At 36.4% G+C, this 25936-nt stretch overlaps 1 protein-coding gene across 1 annotated transcript in view; it reads left to right on the top strand.

The window, feature by feature from the left end:
* The window catches only part of IntS3 (integrator complex subunit 3), a 123120-nt gene that overhangs the window by 54074 nt on the left and 43110 nt on the right, over positions 1–25936 (top strand). Inside the window, exons 7-9 of the mRNA XM_089094056.1 lie at positions 14355–14627; positions 16116–16286; positions 23486–23693. Of these exons, the coding sequence (XP_088950182.1) occupies positions 14355–14627; positions 16116–16286; positions 23486–23693 (652 nt within the window). The remainder of the gene's footprint in view (positions 1–14354; positions 14628–16115; positions 16287–23485; positions 23694–25936) is intronic.

The raw sequence follows: 25936 nt of genomic DNA on the forward strand, positions 1-25936 counted from the left end.
AGGGTCGTCGTAGAAGCTTCAAAGGGGGCTTATTCGATTGGAAATCGAGAGTTCTAGTGCCCTTTTTAATAGTCGAAAATGATTGGAGGGCAACTAGCCCCCCCCCACGCCCATCATTCCCCTCAACACATCCAATCAAAATTTTGAGATAGCCATTTTGTTCAGCGTAGTTGATTTCCAGATAAAAAATATATTTTGAGGAGGATACTCCCTCACACCCCTCAGGGCAAGGGTTTTAATTTATGCCCTGGGGGCATATAAGGTTTTTTGGAAATTAAAGAGCTAGTGCCCTTTTTAATAGTCGAAAGTGATTGGAGTGTAACTATCCCCCTCCCCCCCCCCACGCCGATCATTTCCCCAAACACATCTAATCAAAATTTTCAGATAGCCATTTTGTTCAGCGTAGTTGATTGTTATCCAGATAGAAAATAAATATTTGAGGAGGGCACTCCCCCACAACCCTCAGGGCAGGTTTTAAGTTATGCCCTTGGGGTATATAAGGTTTTTATAGAAGGCGTTGTCATAGAAACTTCAAAACAGGCTCATTCGATTGAAAATCAAAAGGCTAGTGCCCTTCTTAATAGTCAAAATTGTTTGGAGGGCCAATAGCCCCCCCCCTCGCCCCTCATTCCCCAAAACACAACCAATCAAAATTTCTAAATAGCCATTTTGTTCAGCGTAGTTGATTTCCAGATAGAAAATGTATTTTTGAGGAGGATACTCCCCCACAACCCTCAGGGCAATGGTTTTAAGTTATGCCCTGGAGGCATATAAGGTTTTTATAGAAGGTGTTGTCGTAGAAACTTTAAAACATACTCATTCGATTGGAAATTAAAGGGCTAGTGCCCTTTTTAATAGTCGAAAGTGATTGGAGTGTAACTAGCCCCCTTCCCCCCCCCCCCCCACGCCCGTCATTTCCCCAAATACATCCAATGAAAATTTTCGGATAGCCATTTTATTCAGCGTAGTTGATTTCCAGATAGAAAATATATTTTTGAGGAGGACACTCCCCCACAACCTTCAGGGCAAGGGTTTTAAGTTAGGCCCTGGGGGCATATAAGGTTTTTATAGAAGGCGTTGTCGTAGAAATTTCAAAACAGGCTCATTCGATTGGAAATTAAAGAACTAGTGCCCTTTTTAATAGTCGAAAGGGATTGGAGGGCAACTAGCCCCCCCCCACGGCCCTAATTTCCCCAAACACATTCAATCAAACTTTTGAGATAGCCATTTTGTTCAGTGTAGGTGATTTCCAGATAGAAAATATGTTTTTGAGGAGGACAATCCCCCACAACCCTCAGGGCAAGGGTTTTAAGTTAAGCCCTGGGGTATATAAGGTTTTTATAGAAGGCGGTGTCATAGAAACTTCAAAAAAGGCTCATTCGATTGGAAATTCCGAGGGCTAGTGCTCTTAGTAATAGTCAAAAGTGATTTGAGGGCAACTAACCCCTCTCTCACGCCCATTTTATTAAACGTAGTTTTAAGTTTTGGAAATTAGGTCTTTGAGGATTATAACTCCCCCAAAGCCTTCAGGGCAAGGGTTGTAATTTAAGGATTCTCCGAATCCTTCATATTATTTCTTATAGAAGGGATGCTCGTATAAACTTTAGAGAGGGCTCTTTTGATTAAAAATTGATACTTCTAGTTCACGTTTTAAGAGGAAAAAGATATTGAAGGGCAGCTAGCTCTTCATCCTCGTCCCCGCCCTAAATGTATCAGCTAAAACTTTTTAAATAGATATTTTGTCAAAATAGTTCAAAGTTCTGGTAGCAAAAAACTCCACTTTCGACACAGCCAAACATTGCCCCGGGAGAGGCATTCTAAGTTATCCCCTGTAGCACCACTTATTATGATGGGTGTATAAACTATGGAAAGGGTTTTGAACGCGGAAAACTAAGAAGACATCTAAAATATTTGTCCAATTATATATATAAAATACATACTCTGTGATTGGCACAAAAAATCCTATTAAGGTCAATTCCAAACAGTCGTGATCCTTTTGTGTCAGCAAGTGAAATGGTCTAAACCCCCATATTGGGGCTATTTTTTCAATCCATTCATTGTTGTCAATCGCTGGCCACAAGTTATGCTAGCTGTCTATTGTTCATAAATAAGGTTTCTATCAAAGAGATAATCGTATCGCCTTTGAAAAAAGCCTCATTCGATTTAAATTGAAAGTTCTAGATCCGTTTTTTAAAGTCAATAATAATCGGACAGTAAGCACCCCCCCCCCATGCCATAAAAACTTGAAACTTTTTGCAATCAAAAACGAACAAAATTAATTAAAAAAACTTTCCGAAAAATAAGTCTTTGAAACGAAACTTAATGCCATTTTAAACTTAAGCTCAGGAGATACAAATACCTGTTAAAATTCAAACTCAAAACGACCAGAAATTACTATTAAAGAATAAATGAAACCCAAACGAACAGAAATTAAATAAACAATCATAGCAAAAAACATATAACAAGTAATAGTATAAATGAATAAATAGATCTTAAAACGAGTAATGCTTAGATTGAATATGAAAATCAAACTTAAAACGAAAACAAATATTTGGCTATTAAAGTATAAATGAAAATTAAAACCAACAGAAATTAAATAAACAATCAATGCGAACAAACATACAATATATTTTAATGTAAATGACTAAATAAATCTTAAAACAAGTGAAACTTAAATTGAATATGCAAATCAAGTTTGAATCGAATAAAAACAACTGCAAACAAGAGTTTGGGTATCGTCTCACTGCAGAAGCATAACAACTGCTGTGTCATTGGCGTTTTACTGAAAACGAGTTATATTACAAATGTTTTCTTTTGTACTTAATATTGAAAATAAATATTAAAATTACAGTAAAATTTTGAACTGATGAGCTTTTAGCAATTAATATGATTATGCGTCAAATATTCAGCTTAATTTATTAGTTCTTTTCAAGATTGGTCAAGACAAATATAGTTTCACTACAAGCAAAATTTGGATACTGTCCCCTTCTTTAACTGTAAAAACCTAAAGCCTTCTGTGTCATTGGTGCTTCAATGAAAACGAATTACTCGTATATTACAGTTTTTTTCTTTTCAAGTTCTTATAGCATTAAAAAGGAAAATAAAAATTAAAATGAAAAAAAAATCTTGAACTGATGGATATTTCCACAATTAATATCATTATATATCTAATAATCAATTTGATTTTGTTTATACTTTCCAAGACTGTTCAAGACTCGTATAGTTTTGCCATTTTTTTTAACTCTGCCATTTGTTGTAACTAATCGTGTTAGTTTGTTATGAAAACATTCTATTGCTTCTAGGCATTTCCATTTGAGCGGAAAACTGCACCTCAAACTTTGTGCAACCTGCATTTCTTGCATGAAACACCAAAATATAATAAAATGTCAAGTTTCGGAGTGTTCCACCACTCGCAAGCAAGTGCCATTGGTATTTTTGAATCCGCATGGTCAATTTAGGGGGTGGAGGGTAGGCTAATTCTTGTAGCAGCCCCATTCCGTCGTGGTATGGTTCACATTTTCAACACCTAGCGTCCGGACTATCATATAATCTACCAAGCATACAACTACCCCAAATCAGTATCAATAAATAAATGAAACCCAAAACGAACAAAAATTAAAATAAATATTAGAGTCAAACTCAAAACGAGCATAAATTAATGTGAGTAGGGTTCAAAACCCCTATGCTTCCTAAAAACCAAAATATAATTTGTGCTTTACTGAAAAAAAAATTCAAATGAGTTTACTGAAAAAAATGTGCATTGTGAATTTTATATATATATGCTGATGTTTATTCCTTAAAATCTTAATTAATTTTTGATTTCTTAAAGTTAAAAAAGTGAAAATATTTCAAGGAATTGTTTTCAGTAAAGCGCCAATGACGCAGTATGTCTTAGGCTTCTGCAGTGAGACGATACTCAAACTCTGGTTTGTAGTGATTTTTATTCGATTCAAACTTGATTTGCATATTCAATTTAATTTCCACTTCTTTTAAAATTTATTTATTCATTTACGTCAATATGTTGTGTATGTTTTTTCTCATTGATTGTTTATTTAATTTCTGTTTTTTTAAAGTTTCATTTATGCTTTAATAGAAAAATATTTGTTTTCGTTTTAAGCTTGATTTTCATATTCAATCTAAGCATTACTCGCTTTAAGATCTATTTATTCATTTATATTGTTACTTGTTGTATGTTTTTTGCTATGATTGTTTATTTAATTTCTGTTCGTTTTGGGTTTCATTTATTCTTTAATAGTAATTTCTGGTCGTTTTGAGTTTGAATTTTAACAGGTATTTGTATCTCCTGAGCTTAATTTTAAAATGGCCTTTACTTTTCATTGAAGAATTTATTTTTCGGAAAGTTCTTTTTAATTAATAACGTGAAACGACGTATATTACTAAGTACTAGTAGTAACGAAATTGCAAAAGTTGAATATTGGTAATCCAGAGAGAATACAGTTACTCTCATTATTTGTCAACCGTAATCTTGATTTTAATTTCATGATTGATTATGGGGCTCTTCTTTCGTTTAGCTTATATTGTGGACGAGCTTTTCCCAAAACTAAGTAAAATAAATGCAATTACCAATACTTTTGAATTAAAATTGGTCATTTTATGACACTGGAAAGTAAATTTAAGTAGAAGTTACTATTTGCTCATTTAACACATTCACCATCTGTTTGCGATGCGGTCTAAGGATAGGGTTTTAGCCATTTCCACAAACGCGTTTTACTTTTTTCTTTTAATTCTGTAATACTCCACTTTCGGCAAAAATAATGTTTATTCATTCCTGAGCCTTGTTTGAACAATGAATCTAGGGGAACAATCAAGCGCGCATCCAGGATTTTTTTTGGGGGGGGGGCACAAAAAAACGCAGCAAAATTTATTTAAATGCATTTTTGTTACGTTTTTAAGAGTCGTACAAAAATTACTCTCCCTCCCTGTTCATTTCTGTTCAACATGTCAATCCTTCTGTAAGATAGCTTAAGGGATTGGAGAAGGGACACTCCATCTACAGTCTTTCGGTTATTTTGAGGCCTAAATGATGCCTGTGCCAAGTTTTTTTTCGAGTGTGACCCAGTTTTATTAGTCTTTAGGGTACCATAAATATATACTTTAGTCGTCCTATCTTCATAATTGGACATTAAAGATGGGATGTAGTTTGTACTTCCTTTTCTTAGTAAAAAAATTTATTTCGGGCTCTTTTCCAAATTCATTATACGTAGTAATAGTATCAATAGCGTCTGAAATGTCAAAATGCATTTTACAAATCTAGGGGGGAGTGAACTGGTCATTTTTTTTCAATTAGTCAAAGTACTAACACTTGCGCTATAGTTCAACCGTGCAGAAATGTGATCAGTGACTGAAATATGCATTTGTCTGTTAAATCACACGGAAATACCACGTGTAACAAACTCAGTAATCTGTGTATAGGACTGAAGAATCCCTCTGGCTAGGAAATTTGTCTAGCAAGGAGGAAACTTTAGAAGGAGTTTAGTTGTTTTTTTTTGTAATCTTTTTTTTTTAATATATTTAAAAATGATCATCTTGCTATTTATTTTGAAATCATATCTACTTTCTTTTTTACCTTTCCTACACTTGGTAAATGGAAACGTTGTCTATATCTATTAGGATTAATAACAGAAGACATTGAAAGATGTCACTCGATCTTAGGAAGACTCAATGACGCAATTATTCTTGCTAGGGAGTATTATGCTGATTCATCAAGATAAAAATACCCTTCGTTAATCTATTCAGCATTTCAAAAAGTGTTAATTGCCCGGAGATACTTTGCTCCGAATAGTTCCTATGAATTTTGATGAGAAAAGATGTAACAGTGACAGGCTGACTTTTGAATAGAAATTTAGTATTTCCTGGTATTTTTATTTTATTTATTTTTTAATCTTTAAGTATGGAAATCGAAGAAGAAAACTTTTAGTTTCATTATTTCTGTGTTGAACGAAGGGATTCTGTTCAGTTAACGCAGACGTCACTGCCTTAACCAATATTAGGAAAATGTTATCATCTATAATAAGTGTTTCCATAGATTCATTAATATTTATTTTGGTGTTTGGCAGCCAATGCAAGGAATCCATTGATATGAGCGTTATCGATGACAATTGAAGTTGGGTCTTCTTACATTAAAAATGCTAAGCATCGGAAGAAGTCAGAGCAAAGTGTGTGACTACACGTTTATGCTGCTTCCTCGAAAAAGGAAAAAAAAAATCCCTTAGAAAATGACGAGTAGAGAATGTACTTATAGAAGACATTGTTTGAAACCATATCAAACGTTGTTGTCTTTATAGATAATACTTGATCTTTTTGGGACTAAAGCCAGCCCCGCTAGCCCTTTTCTGGATCTTCTGAAGGGTTGCCAAGTGTGTTTTGGGAGCCCCAGCATAAATACTGCAGCCATAGAGACAGGTATGGTTTTAGTCAGTAAACAAATGTTTAGCATGGCTAATTTGTTTACCATTGCAGCAAAATTAACAACACAATCGTTAATACGAATACAGCAGAAAGGATCACTTATATATTATGGGTCAGTAAACAAGATGCACAATGAAAAGAAATGTGTTTAGAAACTTTGTTATAAAACATTTTAGCGTTTTTGACGAGAACTATTTCAATACAAGCAAATTTTAGTGCTTCATATTTTATAATATTTTTTTAAAGTTATGAAGTAATACTTCTATAGCTTAGTAGTGATACAGTTTGAGAACAAAAATCATTGAAATAAGATATAAGTGAGGAAGTGATAAATTACAGTCCAGACAACATCTTTGTTCAGCCCCTTAGACAAAACTCTAAAAAGCTGATGAGGTCTGTTGATCTTAAATCATTGTTTGAAATCGTAAGTGACGTGGGTTGATTTCGCAGCATAATTTGGCAATTTCTTTAGAATGAGGATTTTAAGTATATGAGTGACTAATTTGGTCCAATATCAACTCTAAAACCCAGAAGTTCAATAATTGAGCAAAACGATGTAACAGTTGATTGGTTTGGAACCTTATCTGCTCAACTATGAGATTAAATCTCGTCCTGTTTGGTGGGGCATACAGTTGGTGAATAATATGCTTTTTTCTCAGCAGGCTATTTCCTTAATCTGCAATGTACTATTTTTATTTAATTAAAAAAAAAAACTTTTTCCACAAAGAAAGTTTTTCAAAGAAAAGTAAAGAACTCCATTAAACAAAAAATGAGCAAAAATAAAATCAAATAATCTACCAAGCGTGAAACTACCGCAAATCAGCATCGATAAATAAATGAAACCCATAACGAACAGAAATTGCAATAAATAACCGAGTCAAACTCAAAACGAGTAGAAATTAACATAAGTTGGGCTCAAAACCCCTATGCCTTCCCAAGGCCAGAAAATACTTTGCTCTTTACTGAAAAAAATATAAATGTTTTTACTTTTATAACTTTAATAAATCAAATAGTATTAACATTTTGATTACTAAACATCAGTATATGTATATTAAACTGACAATGCACATTCATTTGTATTTTTGAAAGTAAATTGCAAATTATGTTCTGGCCTTGGGAAGGCATAGGGGTTTTGAGCGACAACTCTATCTATAAATACCTTATATGCCCCCAGGGAATAACTTACAATCTTTGACCTGAGTGCTCTGGGTGGTCTGTCATCCTTAATTACATAATTTCCAGAACTTTCAACTTCGTTGAACAAAATGACTATCTTTAAACTTTGATTGGATGTGTTTGCGGAAATGATGGGCGTGATAAGGGGGTTAGTTGCCCTTCAATCACTTTCGACTATTAAAATGGCACTAGCCCTTCTAATTTCCAATTGAATGAGCTCTTTTTGATGTTTTTACAACATTGCTTTCTATAAAAGCCTTACATGCCCCCCGGGCATAACTTACATCCCTTGCCCTGTGGGTTGGGGGGGGGCGGGTGTGTCATTAATAAAGACATTAGTCCCAAAAATTTCAACAGTATTGAACAACATGGCTATCTATAAATTTTGATTGGATGTGTTTGGGGAAAAGGTGGGCGTAAGAAGGTGGTCAGTTGCCCCCTAATCACTTTCGACTATTAAAAAGGGCACTGGCCCTATGAATTTCCAATCGAAAGAGCTCTTCTTTAAGTTTCTACGACAAAGATTTCAATAAAAACTTACATGCCCCCAGGGTATAACTTATAATCCTTGCCTTAAAGACTTTGGGGGCAGTGTCCTGCTCAAAGGTATAATTTTCTGAACTTTAAACTGCGTGAAACAAAATGGCTATCTCAAAATCTTTATTGGATGTGTTTGGGGAAAAGGTGGGCGTGAGAGGGGGGTTATTTGCCCTCAAATCACTTTCGACTATTAAAAAGGGCACTATCCCTTTGAATTTCCAAGCGAATGAGCCCTTTTTCTAGTTTCTACGACAAAGATTTCAATAAAACCTTATATGCCCCCAGGGCATAACTTGTAACCCTTGTCCTGAAGACTGTGGAATAGGGAGGGAGTGTCCTGCTCAAAGGTATAATTTCATGAACTTCAAACTGCGTGGATCAAAATGGCTATCTCAAAATTTTAATGGATGTGTTTGGGGAAATGGTTGGCGTGGAAGGGGTCTTAGTTGCCTTCCGATCACTTTAGACTATTCCAAAGGACACTAGCCATTTTAATTTCCAATCGAATGAGCCCTTTTTGAAGTTACTACGACAACGCGTTCTATAAAAAACTTATATGCCACCAGGGCATAACTTACAACCCTTGCCCTGAGGGCTGTGGGGGAGTGTCCTCCTCAAAAACATAATTTCTATCTGGAAATCAACTACGAACAAAACAGTTATCTAAAAATTTTGATTGGATGTGTTAGATGAAAAGGTGGGCGTGAGAGGGGGGTTAGTTGCCCTCAAATCACTTTCGACTATTAAAAAGGGCACTAAGCCTTTGAATTTCCGATCGAATGAGCCCCTTTTCAAGTTTCTACGACAAAAATTTCAATAAAATCTTATATGCCCCCAAAGCATAACTTATAATCCCTGCCCTGGAGACTGCGGGGGGAGTGTCCTGCTCAAAGGTATAATTTCCTGAACTTTAAATTGCGTCGAACAAAGGGCTATCTCAAAATTTTGATTGGATGTGTTTGGGGAAATGGTGTGCGTGGAAGGAGTGTTGGTTGCCTTCCAATCACTTTCGACTATTAAAAAGAGCCCGAGCCATTTCAATTTCCAATCGAATGAGCCTTTTTTGAAGTTACTACGACAACGCGTTCTATAAAAACCTTATAGGCCCCAGGGCATAACTTACAACCCTTGCCCTGAGGGCTGTGGGGGGTGGTTTGTCATCTTTATTTCCATAAGAACCTATTTCCAGGACTTCAAACTACGTTGAAAAAAAATTACTATCTCAAAATTTTGATTGGATGTGGTTGGGGAAAAGGTGGGCGTGAGAGGGGTGTTAGTTGCCCTCCAATCACTTTCGACTATTGAAAAGGGCACTAGTCATTTGAATTGCCAATCGAATGAGCCCTTTTTGAAGTTTCTACGAAAAAGCTTTCAATAAAAACCTTAAATGCCCCAGGGCATTACTCATAACCCTTGCCCTGAAGGCTGTGGGGGAGTGTCCTGCTCAAAGGTATAATTTCCTGAGCTTTAAACTGCGTGGAACAAAATGGTTATCTCAAAATTTTGATTGGATGTGTTTGGGAAATGGTGGGCGTGGAAAGGGTGTTAGTTGCCTTCCAATCACTTTCGACTATTAATAAGGACACTAGCCATTTTAATTTCCAACCGAATGATCCTTTTTTGAAGTTTCTACGACAACGCTTTCTATCAAAAACTGATGTGCCCCCAGGGCCTAAACCCTTGCCCTGAGGACTGTGGGGGAGTGTCCTCCTCAAAAACATAAGTTCTATCTGGAAATCAACTACACTGAACAATACGGCTATCTAAAAAATTTTATTGGATGTGTTTGGGGAAAAGGTGGGCGTGAGAAGGGTGTTAGTTGCCCTCCAATCGCTTTCGACTATTAAAAAGGGCACTAGTCCTTTGAATTGCCAATCGAATGACTCTTTTTTCAAGTTCCTACAACAAAGCTTTCAATAAAAACCGTAAATGCCCCCAGGGCATAACTTATAACCCTTGCCCTGAATACTGTGGGGGAGTTTCCTGCCCAAGGGTATAATTTCTTGAACCTTGAACTGCGTGGAACAAAATGGCTATCTCAAAATTTTGATTGAATGTGTTTGGGGAAATGGTGGGCGTGGAAGGGATGTTAGTTGCCTTCCAATCACTTTCGACTATTAAAAAGGGCAATAGCCCTTTCAATTTCCAATAGAACGAGCCCTTTTTGAAGTTTCTACGACAACGCGTTCTATCAAAACCTTATGTGCCACCAGGACATAACTTACAACCCTTGCCCTGAGGGCTGTGGGGTATTGTTCTCCTCAAAAACATGATTTCTATTTGGAAATCAACTACACTGAACAATACGGCCATTAAAAATTTTGATTGGATGTGTTTGGGGAAAAGGTGGGCGTGAGAGGGGTGTTAGTTGCCCTCCAATCACTTTCGACTATTAAAAAGGGCACTAGACGTTTGAATTGCCAGTCGAATGAGCCCTTTTTCAAGTTTCTACGACAAAGATGAGAAGGGCACTGACTTTTGAATTTCCAATCGAATGAGCCCTTTTTCAAGTTTCTACGACAAAGATTTCAATTAAAATCTTATATGCTCCAAGGGCATAACTTATAACCCTTGCCCTGAAGACTGTGGGGGGGGGGGGTGTCCTGCTCAAAGGTATAATTTCCTGAACTTTAAATTGCGTGGAACAAAATGGCTCAAAATTTTGATTGGATGTGTTTGGGGAAATGGTGGGCGTGGAAGGGGTGTTAGTTGCCTTCCAATCACTTTCGACTAATTAAAATGGCACTAGCAATTTCAATTTCCAATCGAATGAGCCCTTTTTGAAGCTATGACAACGCGTTCTATAAAAACCTTATGTGTCCCCAGGGCATAACTTACAAGCCTTGCCCTGAGGGCTGTGGGGGTTGTCATCCTCAAAGACTTAATTTCCATAACTTAACACTACGTTGAATAAAATGGCTATCTCAAAATTTTTATTGGATGTGTTTGGGAAATGGTGGGCGAGAGAGGAGGGTTAGTTGCCCTCCAATCACTTTCGACTATTAAAAAGGGCACTAGCCCTTTGAATTTACAATCGAATGAGCCTTTTTTGAAGTTTCTACGACAACTCCTTCTATAAAAACCTTATATGCCCCCAGGGCATAACTTACAACCCTTGCCCTGAAGGCTATGGGGAATTGTCCTCAAAAACATAATTTATATCTGGAAATCAACTACGCTGAACAGACTGGCTATCTCAAAATTTTGATTGTATTTGTTTCGGGAAATGGTGGGCGTGGAAGGGGTGTTAGTTGGCTTCCAATCACTTTCGACTATTAAAAATGGCACAAGCCGCTCCAATTTCCAGTTGAATGAGCCCTATTCGAAGTTTCTACGACCACTTCTTCGATACGAAGTGCCCTGCACTAAAGGAAAAAAATAATAAATAATACATTGTGCCAACATCGTTCTTAAATGCCCCCTGGGCATAACTTAAAGCCGTTGCTCTGAGGGTTGTGGGGGAGTGTCCTCCTCAAAAACATATTTTTTCTATCTGAAAATCAACTACGCTGAACAAAATGACTATCTCAAAATTTTGCTTGGATGCGTTTGGGGGACTGATGGGCGTGGGGGGGGGGGCTAGTTGCCCCCCGGTCACTTTCGACTATTAAAAAGGGCACTAGCCACTCCAATTTTCAATTGAATGAACCCTTTTCGAAGTTTCTACGACAACTCCTTCGATACGAAGTGCCCGGGTATAGAAAAAGAAATAGTACATTGTGCCAACATCGTTCTTTACTTAGGCAGCGCTATAGCGCTGCCTAAGTAAAGAAGTGCCTTTAGAAGTGGTCATATAGTACAAATTACCTTCTCGTTTATTTGCCCAATTAGTCACTGTCTGTGTATATGTATAGCACTAGTTGCAATCTAAACTCTATTTCAAAATTAAATGTTTTAGCGCTCGATTCTCTTATTTTGTCTAAAAGTTCGATATATATTTTAACTTGAATTTAGCAACAGATTTGTCAAGGGGGTGTAGCTCAGGGATAAGCGCTCTCGCTTAGTGTGCTAAAGGTGTAGGGATCTATACCTTCCGCTCCCAGTTATTTTTTTTATATTTATTGCTACAAGTCTTTAATGTCTGTGACAGAAACTTTGCATTTTGTAAGAACATAAAGTTTTAAAACCAGTAAAACATATTAAGTTTTAAAACAGAATAACTAAAAAAGAGGTTAAAAAAAGAAATTTTTTTAAAGGAAAGTAGAGCTATGTTAAAACTTGTGACGAGCAAAAATTAATTTATATAATAATTCAAACTTAAACAGAAATTACCAACATAGGTGATGCTCTAAGGTTGCCTGTTGTAAAGAGCCATAAACATTTTCCGTATTATTTGTCATTATTATTTACTCTATTTTTCCCCCAGAGATACTTTACATGCAATAGGTGTTTGTTGAAACTTCACAAGAGCTCATTCGATTGAAAATTAAGAGGTCCAATGTCCTCCTAAAGAGTTAAAAGTAACTGGCATTTTTTTTCTAGTATTAAGTGCATTAGCATAATAGTCATCAGTTTGTTTTCGTAATCCATGACTCCCTACCGCTTGTTATTGATAGTGTTCTTTCCTGAACTTACCTTGTAAGTGGGTGTTGCTCCCAGATGGGTCTAAACAGGGAAGGCATATGTGAGTTTTTGTTAAACATGTGCCTGATATATCGTTTTCAAAATGACGCAACCTTTTCTACCCTTGATCTTATGAAGTAATATTGTCCTATTAAGGATTGATTGAGAATTAGGCACAACTTTTTAACATAGGAGGATCGGAACCAATCAAGGTCGGCACTCCGAGAAAGATCAGCTGGGAATTAAAATCCAATTAGTAGAGGTTTGCCAACTCTCTTGATGGCTTCGTTTGAAGGATGAAGTTGAGATGATGTAGTGGGAAATAATCAGTTGCTTTGTATTTACTTCATTGAAGCGACAACCTAAATGAAGCAGAAGCAGAATAGAGAAGTAGAAAAAGATAATTATGTAAAAATCAAAGGATAGTATTACCAAAATATCGGAATTATTTGCTATGGAAGGGACGCGAAGACCAAAGAAGCAACTATATGAGCTTAGTGGGCGGTTATGAAAGGCCCTGGGTATTTGGCTAGATTTCAAGGGTTGACAAGACAGCCTTTTTTCTGTGAAATGCTGATGGTTTTTTTCTTGTTTTTTTTTGTTCCTACATTTGTAGCACTAGGTACTTCTTAAGTGTATGATTTGTAGCTACTATTGTATATCGCTCCATCATGAGGTTTTAAATGACTGTTGAATCTTCTTTTGAAGGAGTCAGTAGAGAAGCTTTCAGGGAAAATGTGTCCTCAAAGATCGTTTCAGATCAAACTGCAACGTCAAATGTAGCTATTTTTCATGTACTGTATTCTCGACATGTCAACCTTAAGATAATTACGGACGAATCGTGTTTCTTCATGTTTGTATTGTGGGGTGCATAACACGAGAAAGCTCTACAGAAAAAGGTGGAATTTATGCACTTGTCGAAAACAGCCATCGACGCGACATGAAACCTTTCACTAACAGACTGGAGAGTCATAGGTAACGAGTTAACCTGCCATATTAGCCTTTCACTGGATCTTTTTGAAGAGGTGCCAGCAAGTTTTCGGAGCACCAGCATAAAGTGGACATTAATATTCAGCAATGGGTCTTATGCAAGACCTGACAAGTGGGATGATCAAGCTCGGTTGTGAAAGGTTTCGCATCGAAGACTGACCTCCAGCTTTCTGGCGTAGGTGGTTTTCACTAGACCGACGTGTGTATTCCAGAAATATCTATGGAGAAGTCGAACCCTAAGAGGCAAAGCTCGTCGAGTCTCTTCATAGCATCATTCGTGAAGATGAAGCTGGGATGTATGCCTGGCTCGTTCGATCGGGTGATGAATAGCTCGTCTGTTTTCGATGCATTGAATTTGGTTATCCGTGTATCGGACCACAATTTTCAAAAGATCTGTCTGGAGGGGTAGGGAAGCTTAGGCTGGGTTCTCCTGTTTTGGGACAGCTGCATGTGTAGGTGATATCAGCAAAGTGATGCAGAGTTTTGGTAAGGTTGAGGTCTATGTCATTTATAAGGAAAATTGCAGGTACCAAAATTTTTCCCTGGTGTACGGTTATCTTTATTGGATGTTCCGGGATTTCAGTAGCTAATAAATTGATGACATATGTTTCTATACTCTGTATTTTAGGTCGTTCAAGTTTTTTGTTTTCTTTCAGAACCAGCTATACTGCTCATGGTAAATTCCATGAAATATCACCCGCTAACGACGGTGTCTTTGCTCGACTTTTTATGTCGGATAACGCCAAACTTTTATCCATCACTATCTGACCGTGTGAGACAAGGCATTCAAACATCATTGAGGCAAATATTGAAAAAGGGGGTGCTGCCATCTTTAACTCCGATTGTGGACAATCAAAAAATTGAAAGAGATCTAAAGAGCCTGGCGATTGAAATGTTCCCAGAATTTCTCACTTCCAACGACGGTGAAGGTATGTACTTTAAACAAAGTCTTATTTATTGTAAATATAATTTGTGTTGAAATATGTCAAAGGTTTATTTATAACCACATATTAATTGGCCCGTGGACCATATATCAATTAACTACCCTAAGAGTCTGTTGGACAAACAGCCTAGGGAAACAAACGTGGACAAACATGGCAAACAAACGCGCATGACATCTATGATATTGCTGCCCTTCAAGATAAAGGTTGGAACCAATATTTTCTTTTCGTGTGTGTTTCAAAAGTCTTACCCTCTCTGACAATTGGAGTAGAACTATGACATACCCTAGGTCAAAATTTATTCTTTGTTGTTGTGAGGAATTGTACCAGGGAACCGAGCTTCACTCGGTGAAAAGAAGCAGTTTTTTATTCTCTTTTGCAAAAACAAATTTAGTTATATTTTATTTTATTCGCTGTAGAACGGAAAACCATTAGGGTTTTGAACCTCTGGATAATTGTCACGTCATTTATACGAAAACAATTTTTCCAAAATTAATTACAGCCTTCAATAAATTTTCCAAAAGTCGTGTCTTATCTAGATCGTTTTTCACACTGGAAAAGCAACAATAATCACCGAGCGAAGCTCTTTTCTCTGGTATACAAATTAGTATTATAATTTTTCTGCCGCAATGTGTAGTAGTTAATGCGAAGCAATTAAGAATCGACTAACTTCACAGCTATCAAACGGGAATGTTTTTTCTCTAAAAGCTTGAGAATCAACTGATTTTCCAAAAAAAAAATTTATTTTGGGAACTCCTACTCATGCTTAAGGCTTTTAACCTTCAAGGAGACGATTTATTAAAAATATTAAGGGTACTGGGAGGGGGTAAGGGGAATTTTCCCAAAGTCGTGAACTGTCTAGATCGTTTTTTTTTTTTTTTTTTTTTTTTTTTTTTTTTTTTTTACCGGAAAATGGTGGTATGACAATTCAAAGAAAAAAGAATTATGCTGTTTTCGAAAAAAAAATACAGATATATGTAAAATTATTGCCTGTTTAATAAAACAGATTTGAATGGCTGTTTTGATGCAATTAAATTTTATTTATTTTTCATATAACCTACAGCACTGGACTAAAAACGGCAAATTACCAGAGAGTTTGAAAGTTTTGGTGTCCTGAGGCTGAGGTAGATTTAATGGAGGCCCGCACCACCCGGCTTGGGCCAGTTTAATTTTGCATAAGATAAACTTCATCGAAATTCTAGCCAACCCCTCCGCCCAAATCTGACTGTTCCTTCCCTTGACTGTCAAAACAATAGTCACTATTCTTCAGATTAATTTGGTATGACGTATGTCTGTGAATATAAAATAAGTGTCTTTAAGGTATACTTGTATCTCTGGTTAAGTACCTCTACAATGGACCAACAAATTGGGATTCCATGATATAGCCTGTTGAGCCCATTTTCTAAAGTAGTTCAAAATCATTGCTGTTGATACAATTTATCGTCCGAATGTATAGTATTTTTTGTTTTGTTTCAGTTCATCGACTAGACGATGCAACCATAGCAAGAACTGATTTCGGTTCACCGACTCCTGGTGATGTTCTTTCCGACATAATGGAAACAAATCACGGGTCAACCGTTCTAGATGAACCAGTTTTCAGTGACGACGAAGAATCTTCTGACGAATCCAAATTAAAAGTTCAACAAGGTAAAATCAAATGCAAGAAACATTTTCTAACTTGCTTACCATTACTTCCGTATTATTTCTTCTAAAAGAATTTTCTTTTGGAAATGTAGATATGTAGAATTATTGCTCGTTTAATAAAAATGATTTGATTGCCTGTTTTGATGCAATTAAATTTTATTTATTTTTCATATAACCTGCAGCATTGGACTAAAAAGGGCAATTTACCAGAGAGTCTGAACGTTTTGGTGTCCTGAAGCTGTGGTAGATTTAAGGGAGGCCCGCACCACCCGGCTTGGCAAGGCTTAAATAAATTTTGAAATTTTGCCAATTTATATCAAGTTCTTTTTGGATGCCTTAATTTGGGAAAGAAGAAGAACTTGAATTTAGTTTTCTCGTTTGTAGGAATAAAAATGAATCAGTCAACAGAGCAGTCTAGTTTTAAAAAGTCCTTAGTTAAAGTGACAGTGTTAATAGTAATAAGGATGAACAGAACTAAGAAAGAAATAGCAGTAAACTATTGTTTCAGTTTATCAACTTGTGTTTCCATATTTTTCAGATTATATAGGCTTACTTCCAACATCCCTATTGCTAGTAATAACTTTCTGTAATCTGCAAGAAATAGAATTGTTGAAAGAAAAGGTTTGTTACAATTTCTATAAGCGTTTTGAATGGAAATTAAAAAATGGGACCTTCAAGTGTAAACTAAGGTTTCAAACTTCAAAACAAAAAATTTTCCGCAAAAACTTCTCTATTAAAATCAGTATTTTATATGCCGCAAAGCAAACAAGATATCATGTCAAGTGAACTTCATCAAGAAATGACAAATTTTCCGAAGAAAAAAGATATAAGGCTTCCTGTTGAAGAGAAGAGCACAGTAGTGGAGAAAAGGAATGTCTCTAAATCTACTAGACCTTCTAAATTGGAACCGGATGTCAAAAAGTTGCATTTGGAAAGTGACAATTCAGCTCAGATGGACAAAAAGACCACCAATTTCTCGAAAATTAAAAAGATGACTGGTAGTAAACAGGTTGATCCATTCGAAAAACTTGACAATGAGTTGCGATAATTGCCAACAGACTATTCAAATTTTACAGATCCCCAGAAATGAAGAAAGCAGTAAGAGAATGAAGATAAACATCTTATATGCCACATGGCATAAATTACAACCCTTACCCTAAGGTCTTAGGGTGGTTGTCATCCTCTAAGACCGAATTTTCAGAAATTTCAACTACGTTAAACAAAATGGCTATCTCAAAATTTTGATTGGATGTGTTTGGGGAAATGGTGGGCGTGAGAGGGGCGATAGTCGCTCTCCAATCACTTTCAACTATTAAAAATGGCCCTAACCCTTTTCAAGTTTAAGTTAAATGAGCCCTTTTGAAGTTTCTACGACAAAACTTTCAATAAAAACCTCATATGCCCCCAGGGCATAACTTACAACCCTTTCCCTGAGTGCTGAGGGAATGTCATTATCAAATACCTAATTTCCAGAGCTTTCTACTACGTTGAACAAAATGGCTATATGAAAATTTTGATTGGCTGTGTTTAGAGGAATAATGGGCGTGAGAGGGGGATTAGTTACCCTCCAATCACTTTCGACTATTAAAAAGGGCGCTATCCCTCTCAATTTCGAATTTAGTGAGCCACTTTTCAAGTTTTACAACAACTCTAACTATAAAAACCTTATATGCCCCCAGGGCATAACTTACAACCTTTGCGCTTGGGGCTCTGGGGGGTTTGTCATTCTTAAATACGTAATTTCCAGAACTTTCAACTACGTTGAACAAGATGGCTATCTCTAAACTTTGATTGAATTTTTTTTGGGGAAATGGTGGGCGTAAGAGGGGGGTTAATTACTCCACTTTATTTTGACTATTAAAAAGAGCTATTTCAATTTCCAATCAAATGAGCCTTTTTTGAAATTTCTATAACAACTTTCTATATAAACTTTATATGCCGCCAGGGCATAACTTACAAGCCTTGCACTGAAGGCTCTAAGGGGGTTATCTTCCTCAAAGACCTAATTTCAAGAACTTTCAACTACGTTGAACAAAATGGATATATCAAAATTTTGATTGGATGTGTTTGGGAAAATGATGGGTGTGAGAGGGGCGTTAGTCGCTATCCAATAAAAACCTTATATGCCCCCAGGGCATAACTTATAACCCTTGCCCTGAGGGTTGTGGGGGAGTGTCCTCCTCAAAAAGATATTTTCTATCTATAAATCAACTACGCTGAACAAAATGGCTATATCAAAATATTGATTGGATGTGTTTGGGGGAATGATGGGTGTGGGGGGATAGTTGCCCTCCAAACACTTTCGACTATTATAAAGGGCACTAGCCCTTTGAATTTCCAATCGAATGAGCCTGTTTTGAAGTTTCTACGACAACGCCTTCTATAAAAACCTTATATGCCCCCGGGCATAACTTAAAACCCTTGCCCTGAGGGCTGTGGGGGAGTCTCCTCCTCACGAACATATTTTCTATCTGGAAATCAACTACGCTGAACAAAATGGCTATCTCAAAATTTTGATTGGAATTGTTTGGGGGAATGACTGGAGTGGGGGGGGGGCTAGTTGCCCTCCAATCCCTTTCGACTATTAAAAAGTGCACTAGAACTCTTGATTTCCAATCGAATGAGCCCCTATTGAAGTTTCTACGACGACTCCTTCCATATGAAAGACCCTGCTCTAAAAAGAAAAAAATAATAAATAATACATTGTGCCAACATCGTTCGTATATGCCCTTAGGGCATAACTTAAAACCCTTGCCCCGAGGGTTGTGGGGGAGTGTCCTCCTCAAAAAGATATTTTCTGTCTGAATATCAACTACGCTGAAACATGGGTATCTCAAAATTTTGATTGGATGTGTTTGGAGGAATGATGGTCGTGGGGGGGGGGGAGGGGCTAATTGCCCTCCAATGACTTTCGACTATTAAAAAGGGCACTAGCCACTCCAATTTCCAATCGAATGAGCCCTTTTCGAAGTTCCTACGACAACTCCTTCGATACGAAGTGCCCGGGTATGGAGAAGAAAAAAGAAAAACAAATAATAATACATTATGCCCACATCGTTCTTTACTTAGGCAGCGCGCTGCCTATGATTCACTAATAAAAAGCCTGTGGTTTTTTCTTATTTGGAATAGTAAGAGACAAACCTGAGATAATGAGGCCACTAACTAAGTCCAATATGTGCCATGGTTTGTTCTTCACTAAGTTTCAGCTAAGTTTGCAGTCATGATACCAACGAAACTTACATAATTCCCATTTATAATTAATCGATCCTTTATTTAATCTTTATATACAGTAAGCCTCTAAGCTTACCAGAATCCTATAGCAAATTGCAGATTTATTTCAAGGGTCAGCAAAGCCAATCGTAGGGCTAAATCGTTCTATTTGTCTGGGAGGAGAAAACTGAACCGTATGATCCCTAGACTTTTCTGGAGACTGACGTCATCACCTTCATTATCATTTTCATATTTGCTGTCGTCATTTCTGTCATGGGGATTATTATTGTCGTCCCTTTACTGAAATCCTTACTGTATTACAAACATGAAAAAGCCTATGGTTTTTTCTTAATTGGAATAGTAAGAGACGACCCGGTTACAACCTACTATTATGACATCATTGATCAATCTTTAACATGAAATTATAATATTATTTTAGTTACTATGGACTGGAAGTTTGTTATTTACTGTGATACGATTGTTACGTCATTGATCAATCTTTAACATGAAATATGCAGTTTTTCGAAAAAAATTATTGTATTTTAAAAATAATTTGTTTTAATTACATAAGGTTTTTAGCCCCATTAATTTACTTTAAAATGAGCCATTGAACAACTCTACGATGTTCCAGTGCCAAGCTATCTGTGGAAAAAAAAAGAAAAATGGAAAAAAAGATGCCGTTTAGGCAAAATGCTGTAGTATCTGCCACTTTTCTTGATTTTCAAGCCAATATATTTCCCTTGTTGTTCACGCCAAAGGACAGAAAGTTTCCTTTTTAGAGGTTTCGGACAAAGCGGTTCTAATGGTGTACTTTTTGTTTTGATCTGACTGTTTTTTAGGAATTATGGGTTTTTATATTTCTTAACATTGGACGTCATCGTCTCTTACTAGGTTGCTGGCTACGGCTGCAACCCGGATGTAAAAACTGTAACCATAGTAATTGTTTTAGGAACCAAGTAACATTAATGAATCAATCAGTTGTTGGAGATGGAACATTGTTATTGAAAAATTGGTGATCAAGTTCACATAAACATTTTGCAGTTTTCACAACAAACAGAAACATCCATCAGAAAAATGAACATCTATAATGGTTTTTAAAGGGCGAATCTGATCTATATCATTACAAAAATGTTATGTGTCGTACAGGAAAACAATCTTTTTCTATAAAATACATAGTGTTTTTAAAAAATTCTAATAGAAAAGGGACAATATTATTTTGCTTTAAAATTGCCATAATTTCTTTGTCATAGTATTTTTATCTTAGAGCGACTGTTAGGCTCAGCAAATGAATCGTCACAACAGTGTTTCTTTTTTTTTGTAAACCAGCTAATTCCAAGGCCTACAGGTTTTTTAGTTGTCGTTCGAAAAAATATCTTTTATGATATCTTTTTATTTCCAGTAAAGGGTTCAAAGAAAGGTTGAGAATGAATCGGCCTTGGAATAACTTTTAGCATGAATGTTAACCTGATTTACCGTTGCTTGTGCAATCTTAAGTTCCATGTTAACGTAGCTGACAGAATTATCGGCGAAGCAAGACACTTTGGAAACAACCAGTACACTTGGAAGCAAAAATTTGCTTTTGATTCTCGGCCATCGATTTAATCTTGCAACCTTAAACCCCGCAAAATAAAAAATGTTATATTTCCAGGGGATTGTTTTTCTAAAATAGAGAAAAACAGTTATAGCGTGTTCCTGAAAAGATAATCTTTCTGAAAATCACTGTGTTCGCTGAAACCAAATTTACTCTTTATTTATTGACAGTGAATAAATGCTGTTACTTTTAACATGCACCATGTATACAAGCTAATGTTTATTACTTTGCCCAAAACATAAAACCACACAACAAATACTTTTATTTCTAAAAATGCAGCATGCTTAAGCTACGGCTGCGTTATTCTACCTCAAAACAGTACCTATTATTTGTTTTTGACGTAATTGGTGATAAGAATAACTTGATTCTGTGTTAATCACCTTTCGATTGCTTCTTAAGTACTTCACCAATAGTTGCGAAACTGTGGCATTGCATTATTATTTATAACTGTTGTGTAATCGTCTCCATGAAGAACAATTCTCCTCTTCTCAAATTTCTCATAAACAATTTAAAAAATTGACCAATAAGTACAAGTATGCATCCTTTGACCTACCACTACTGCTACTAATAATCCTTGAAGCACCAAACTGACCGAGGCTAACACAGTTGCCACACTCCTCCATTTCTAATGTATTCAAAGCTTCCTTCTTTACACCTTCCAAGGACGTTCCAATTTCCCTTAAATATTTCCTTACCAACCTCCTCCCACCCCAGGGACTACCTGCTCGTCGTTTGGCCCTAGGTGAATGTCCGAAAAGGACGAGCAAGTGAAGTTATCCACGCGATCGATCTTCTGGTTACCCATCACGACCTCTTCACCTTCACTTATTCCTATTCTAAGCCTCTTGCGTTTCTTAAGATTAATTTCAAACTTATTATTGCCCCCTGAGCTCTTAAAACTTCCAAAAGATCATTCATTTTGCGGACATTTTTATCTAGGACACTCGAATCATTACATAATCTAAGCGCAGGAAAAATTTTTACCTTCCCATTTAATTCCATGCTCTACCATAACCTTTGTCTTGTTCTTTAGGAAATAAGGCATCAAAATGATCCTTATAAATTGAGTTGGGACCCACCCCTGCTTAATTCGTGATTCAATGCAAAATCAGCTGCTAACCTCATTTAATTTCCTACCTTAACCCCAAGACATTAGTTTCTAGCAGATTGTAGCATTTACTTGCAATGGTGCCCGCGTCTGCCGCCAATCAGACAGGTTGAAAATTCTTGCATGACTCCGGTTCAGACAGTGGTCCACATGCCTACTTTTGTACTGACCGTCAAAGATGGCAGGGTTGGTGATCAGCACTTCGACTCTTCGTCATACTGATTGAAAACACTTCCGTGATGTCTCTAAAAAAAAGGTGCTATACGATAGCAGAATTTTCTACAAAAAAATATGGTGGAGGGAACACATATCAGTTTTAAAGTTGTTCTATAATTTGAGCAAAAAAAAAATTCCATATTAAAAACTGGGTGGAGGACGGGTGTCAGAAAAGCCACGGGCTCATTTTGATGATTTGGAGAATAATGTTTCCAGCAAGATTTATCATGCTTAATTTCTGGAAAAAATCTAGACGGGCAGGAGGCTTGAAGGGCCATTGATCCACAAGATCTTCTAATAATACGGTAATTCTTACGTGATTCTGGGACAAATGATCACTATCATAGATGACAACCCTTTCAAGCCCATGGAAAAATTTCTTCTTTGGATCTCTTAGTTGTTCTATCTGTTATCCTAAGAAGATGTTTTGGCAACGGCTCCTGTATATCTTAAAATTTCTAGATTTTAGTTTAACCTCAATTTGGAACTGCTTGTTAACTTGAACGGAGCTCGTCTGCTTGAACGAAAGCAGAATTATGGTTGAAAAAACGTTGGCTCTCTAAACCCGTCTAACAAACTCCACTTCTGGCTCAAGAATGAGCAAGAACTATCCTGGAGCTTTGCTTTAGATGGGGATCCATTTCAGGTTGGGGTCCAATTAAGACTTCTGCAGATTTTTATGTTTGAAGTTTTTAAACTTAATTAAACATAGTACAAATTTTAAAGTTCAAATAAAATTTTAGAAAAAGTAGCTCTAGGAATATTGTAAATATTGAAGCATTGCATTTGTCAGGGAGCGACTAAAAATAAGGTGCCCGGGGCCCACATGTCTTTAGTCTCTGTGTCTACTGCGTCTACATAACATAAGTCTTATTAATATTATTTCTTTTGTATGGTTTCCCATGCCACCATGGCTGTTTGTTTTGATTGAAGGTAGCTTGATTCCTTGAAATTTGTGATATCAAAACAGCCAAATACAAGAATTTGAGATGCATCTTATGCACTACGAACAGTGTTGATTTAGTGTTGTCTAGTTCTTATAACCCAGAATAAACTTTTTGATCTTTTTTTCTACAGTAACTTCGGAAGTTAAAGAGAAGCCAAGATCGAGTCCTGTACCTAAAGTATCAATTTCAAAAGCTCCTTTGCCTTCTTTGAATCAGATCTTAACGTCAGTTGTTTCAGACCAAATAGATTTACCTACATCTATGGCAGCATTAGAAGGGCAGCCCTCTCTTACCTCATGCATTGAGAAGTTAAGAGACGAAGTTGATGACGAAACAAGGTAATCAAACAGAAGTTTAGATTAAAATATACTCACAACTTAATTTGAAAGCTTATTTGTAATATTTTACAAGGCCAAATTCCTATCGGATCTTACACGTATTGACACGTATTGATTCTGAAGTAAATTCCCTTCTTAGGTGATATTTTGTTTTCATTGACTATGCAGCCGCAATCAGATTTGAATTGTCGGTCTTTATTCTTGAATTTTGGTCTTTGATTTTTTATGCCTACTTTCGCTACCCAATGCACCATTTAAAGTATACCAAACAGTTCGTGGTTACGAGGTTTTAGTAAGAAGTAGCACTGCTCAATAGTAACTAAACTCTTAAAAATAGATACATAAAAAGAATCGGCGTACTATGTTGATTCCAAATATATAAGATTCAGTAAAGTTTAGTGTTACATATCGAAAGCTACGACTTCGAAAAATTTGCCTGTTTTTAGATAATGGAGGGGAAACCCCCTGTATTTTGTTTGCTAGAAGAAAGATCATTGATGCTTGTTTGTTTATTTATTTTTCAGGCGTGATTGTATTGAAACAATAGTGCTAGAATATCGGAAGAGGTCTCATTCAAATGGAAATTAAAAGTTCTAGTGCCCTTTTTAAGTGACCAAAAAGATTGGAGGGCAAATAGCTCTTCTTTCACGCCCCTTTTTCCCAAAAGCTGTCCGATCAAATTTGAGATAGCCATTTTGTTCAGCATAGGTGAAAGGTCCAGTAGCTACAAGTATGCGTTTGGGGATAACATGACCCCCCCCCCCCCCCCACAGCTCTTAGGGAATGATCTGTAAGTCAAGAAGTATGTCTATTGTTTACATATAGTATTTATTATTGCGAATTATACAACGATTTTTTTGGAAGGGGGAGTGAATTTTCTTCTAGAAGAATTTTTCCATGAGGAAAATTTTCCCGGGAATGGACTTTCGAGGGGAAATTTTACACTGGATAAATCTGCCAGAATTTCAACACGAAATTCTTTTTGTTTGTCTTACTTTTTCTTTGTTGACTCAATTTTATATGTTGAGATGTTAAGAGGAATTACTAAAGGAAAATTTTCACGGGGTTCGAATTATCCAGAGGATCTTTCCGTAGGGGAGTGGTTTTCTACTAGTGGGAATTTGCGGGGAAAATTATCCACGGAGGGGGATTTCTGGCATGATTTGGAAAACATTAGGATACCAAAGTCTTTTTCAAATGAAAGTATGCTGTGAAAAATTTTTCAGGCAGAATCGTGTGCAAAAAAATTTCCGGGGGAAATTTTCAGCGAGAATGGAATTGCCTGGGGGAATTTTCCTGGCGCAGGGATTTTTTACGTGGGAGGAACTCCCGTGGGGGAGCGAATTTTCCATGGAGGTACAGCCGAATTTCCTGGCATTAATTAAAAAACGACCTGAGAATAAAATAGAAAATCAAGGTTTTTCAACTGAAAGCATAGAGCAATATCAAACTTCAAGTTAGCAGCAATTATTACGTATCTTAGAGGGGTTGCCCATTTCTTAAAACCTCGCTCTTTACGCTAAAGTTTGACTTTTTGTACCAATTCTTTAATAATGACTTCTGAAACACAAAGGCCGTTTAATTAGAACAGTATGTTTTTTTTTATACTGATAAAAACTTTAGGTAGGGACAACTACACTCGTATACTTAGTAATCTCGGTTCGTTTTAAGTTTTGATGTTGGTGCTTCCTTTCAGTTTATTTGATTTATTTATTTTTTTTTATTTATTTTTTTTATTCAGCTTTGCAGATCTGAATCTTTTTGTAGTAGCTTTCACCATTGGATTGGCCTGTAGACCTTTTATGATGGTACTAACGTCATTGAAACTGACGCCACCATCAAATAGTTTTGCTATGACGTCATTTATGGTTGTAATCATATGATAATGACGTCATTCATCATACGAAGATGCCCTACTACCGACAAAGAAAACAGTTAAAGTACTTGGAATACTTTCGGTATATATATATATATATATATATATATATCAAGTGATCAATATTGCTGCTGTAAAGAGCCACAAGAATAATAATTGAGTTCATTATAAACATTCTAAGTAAATAAATTAGTCTGTCACATTTTACATAAACCAAGATTTATACAGAACCCTGAAATTTTTATATGAAGTCACCTTATGTGCTGAGTTAAGATTTAACTTACTTTTGACTTATCGCTCTTGCTCATCAAGGTCGCCAGCGTAGAGGGAACTGGTTGAGAGCGTTGTCAGTCTTCTCCAAGCAGCC

This window comes from Artemia sp. Qi Xiang Cuo, chromosome 9 (assembly GCF_049724085.1).
Source record: "Artemia sp. Qi Xiang Cuo chromosome 9, ASM4972408v1, whole genome shotgun sequence".
NCBI lineage: Eukaryota > Metazoa > Arthropoda > Branchiopoda > Anostraca > Artemiidae > Artemia > Artemia sp. Qi Xiang Cuo.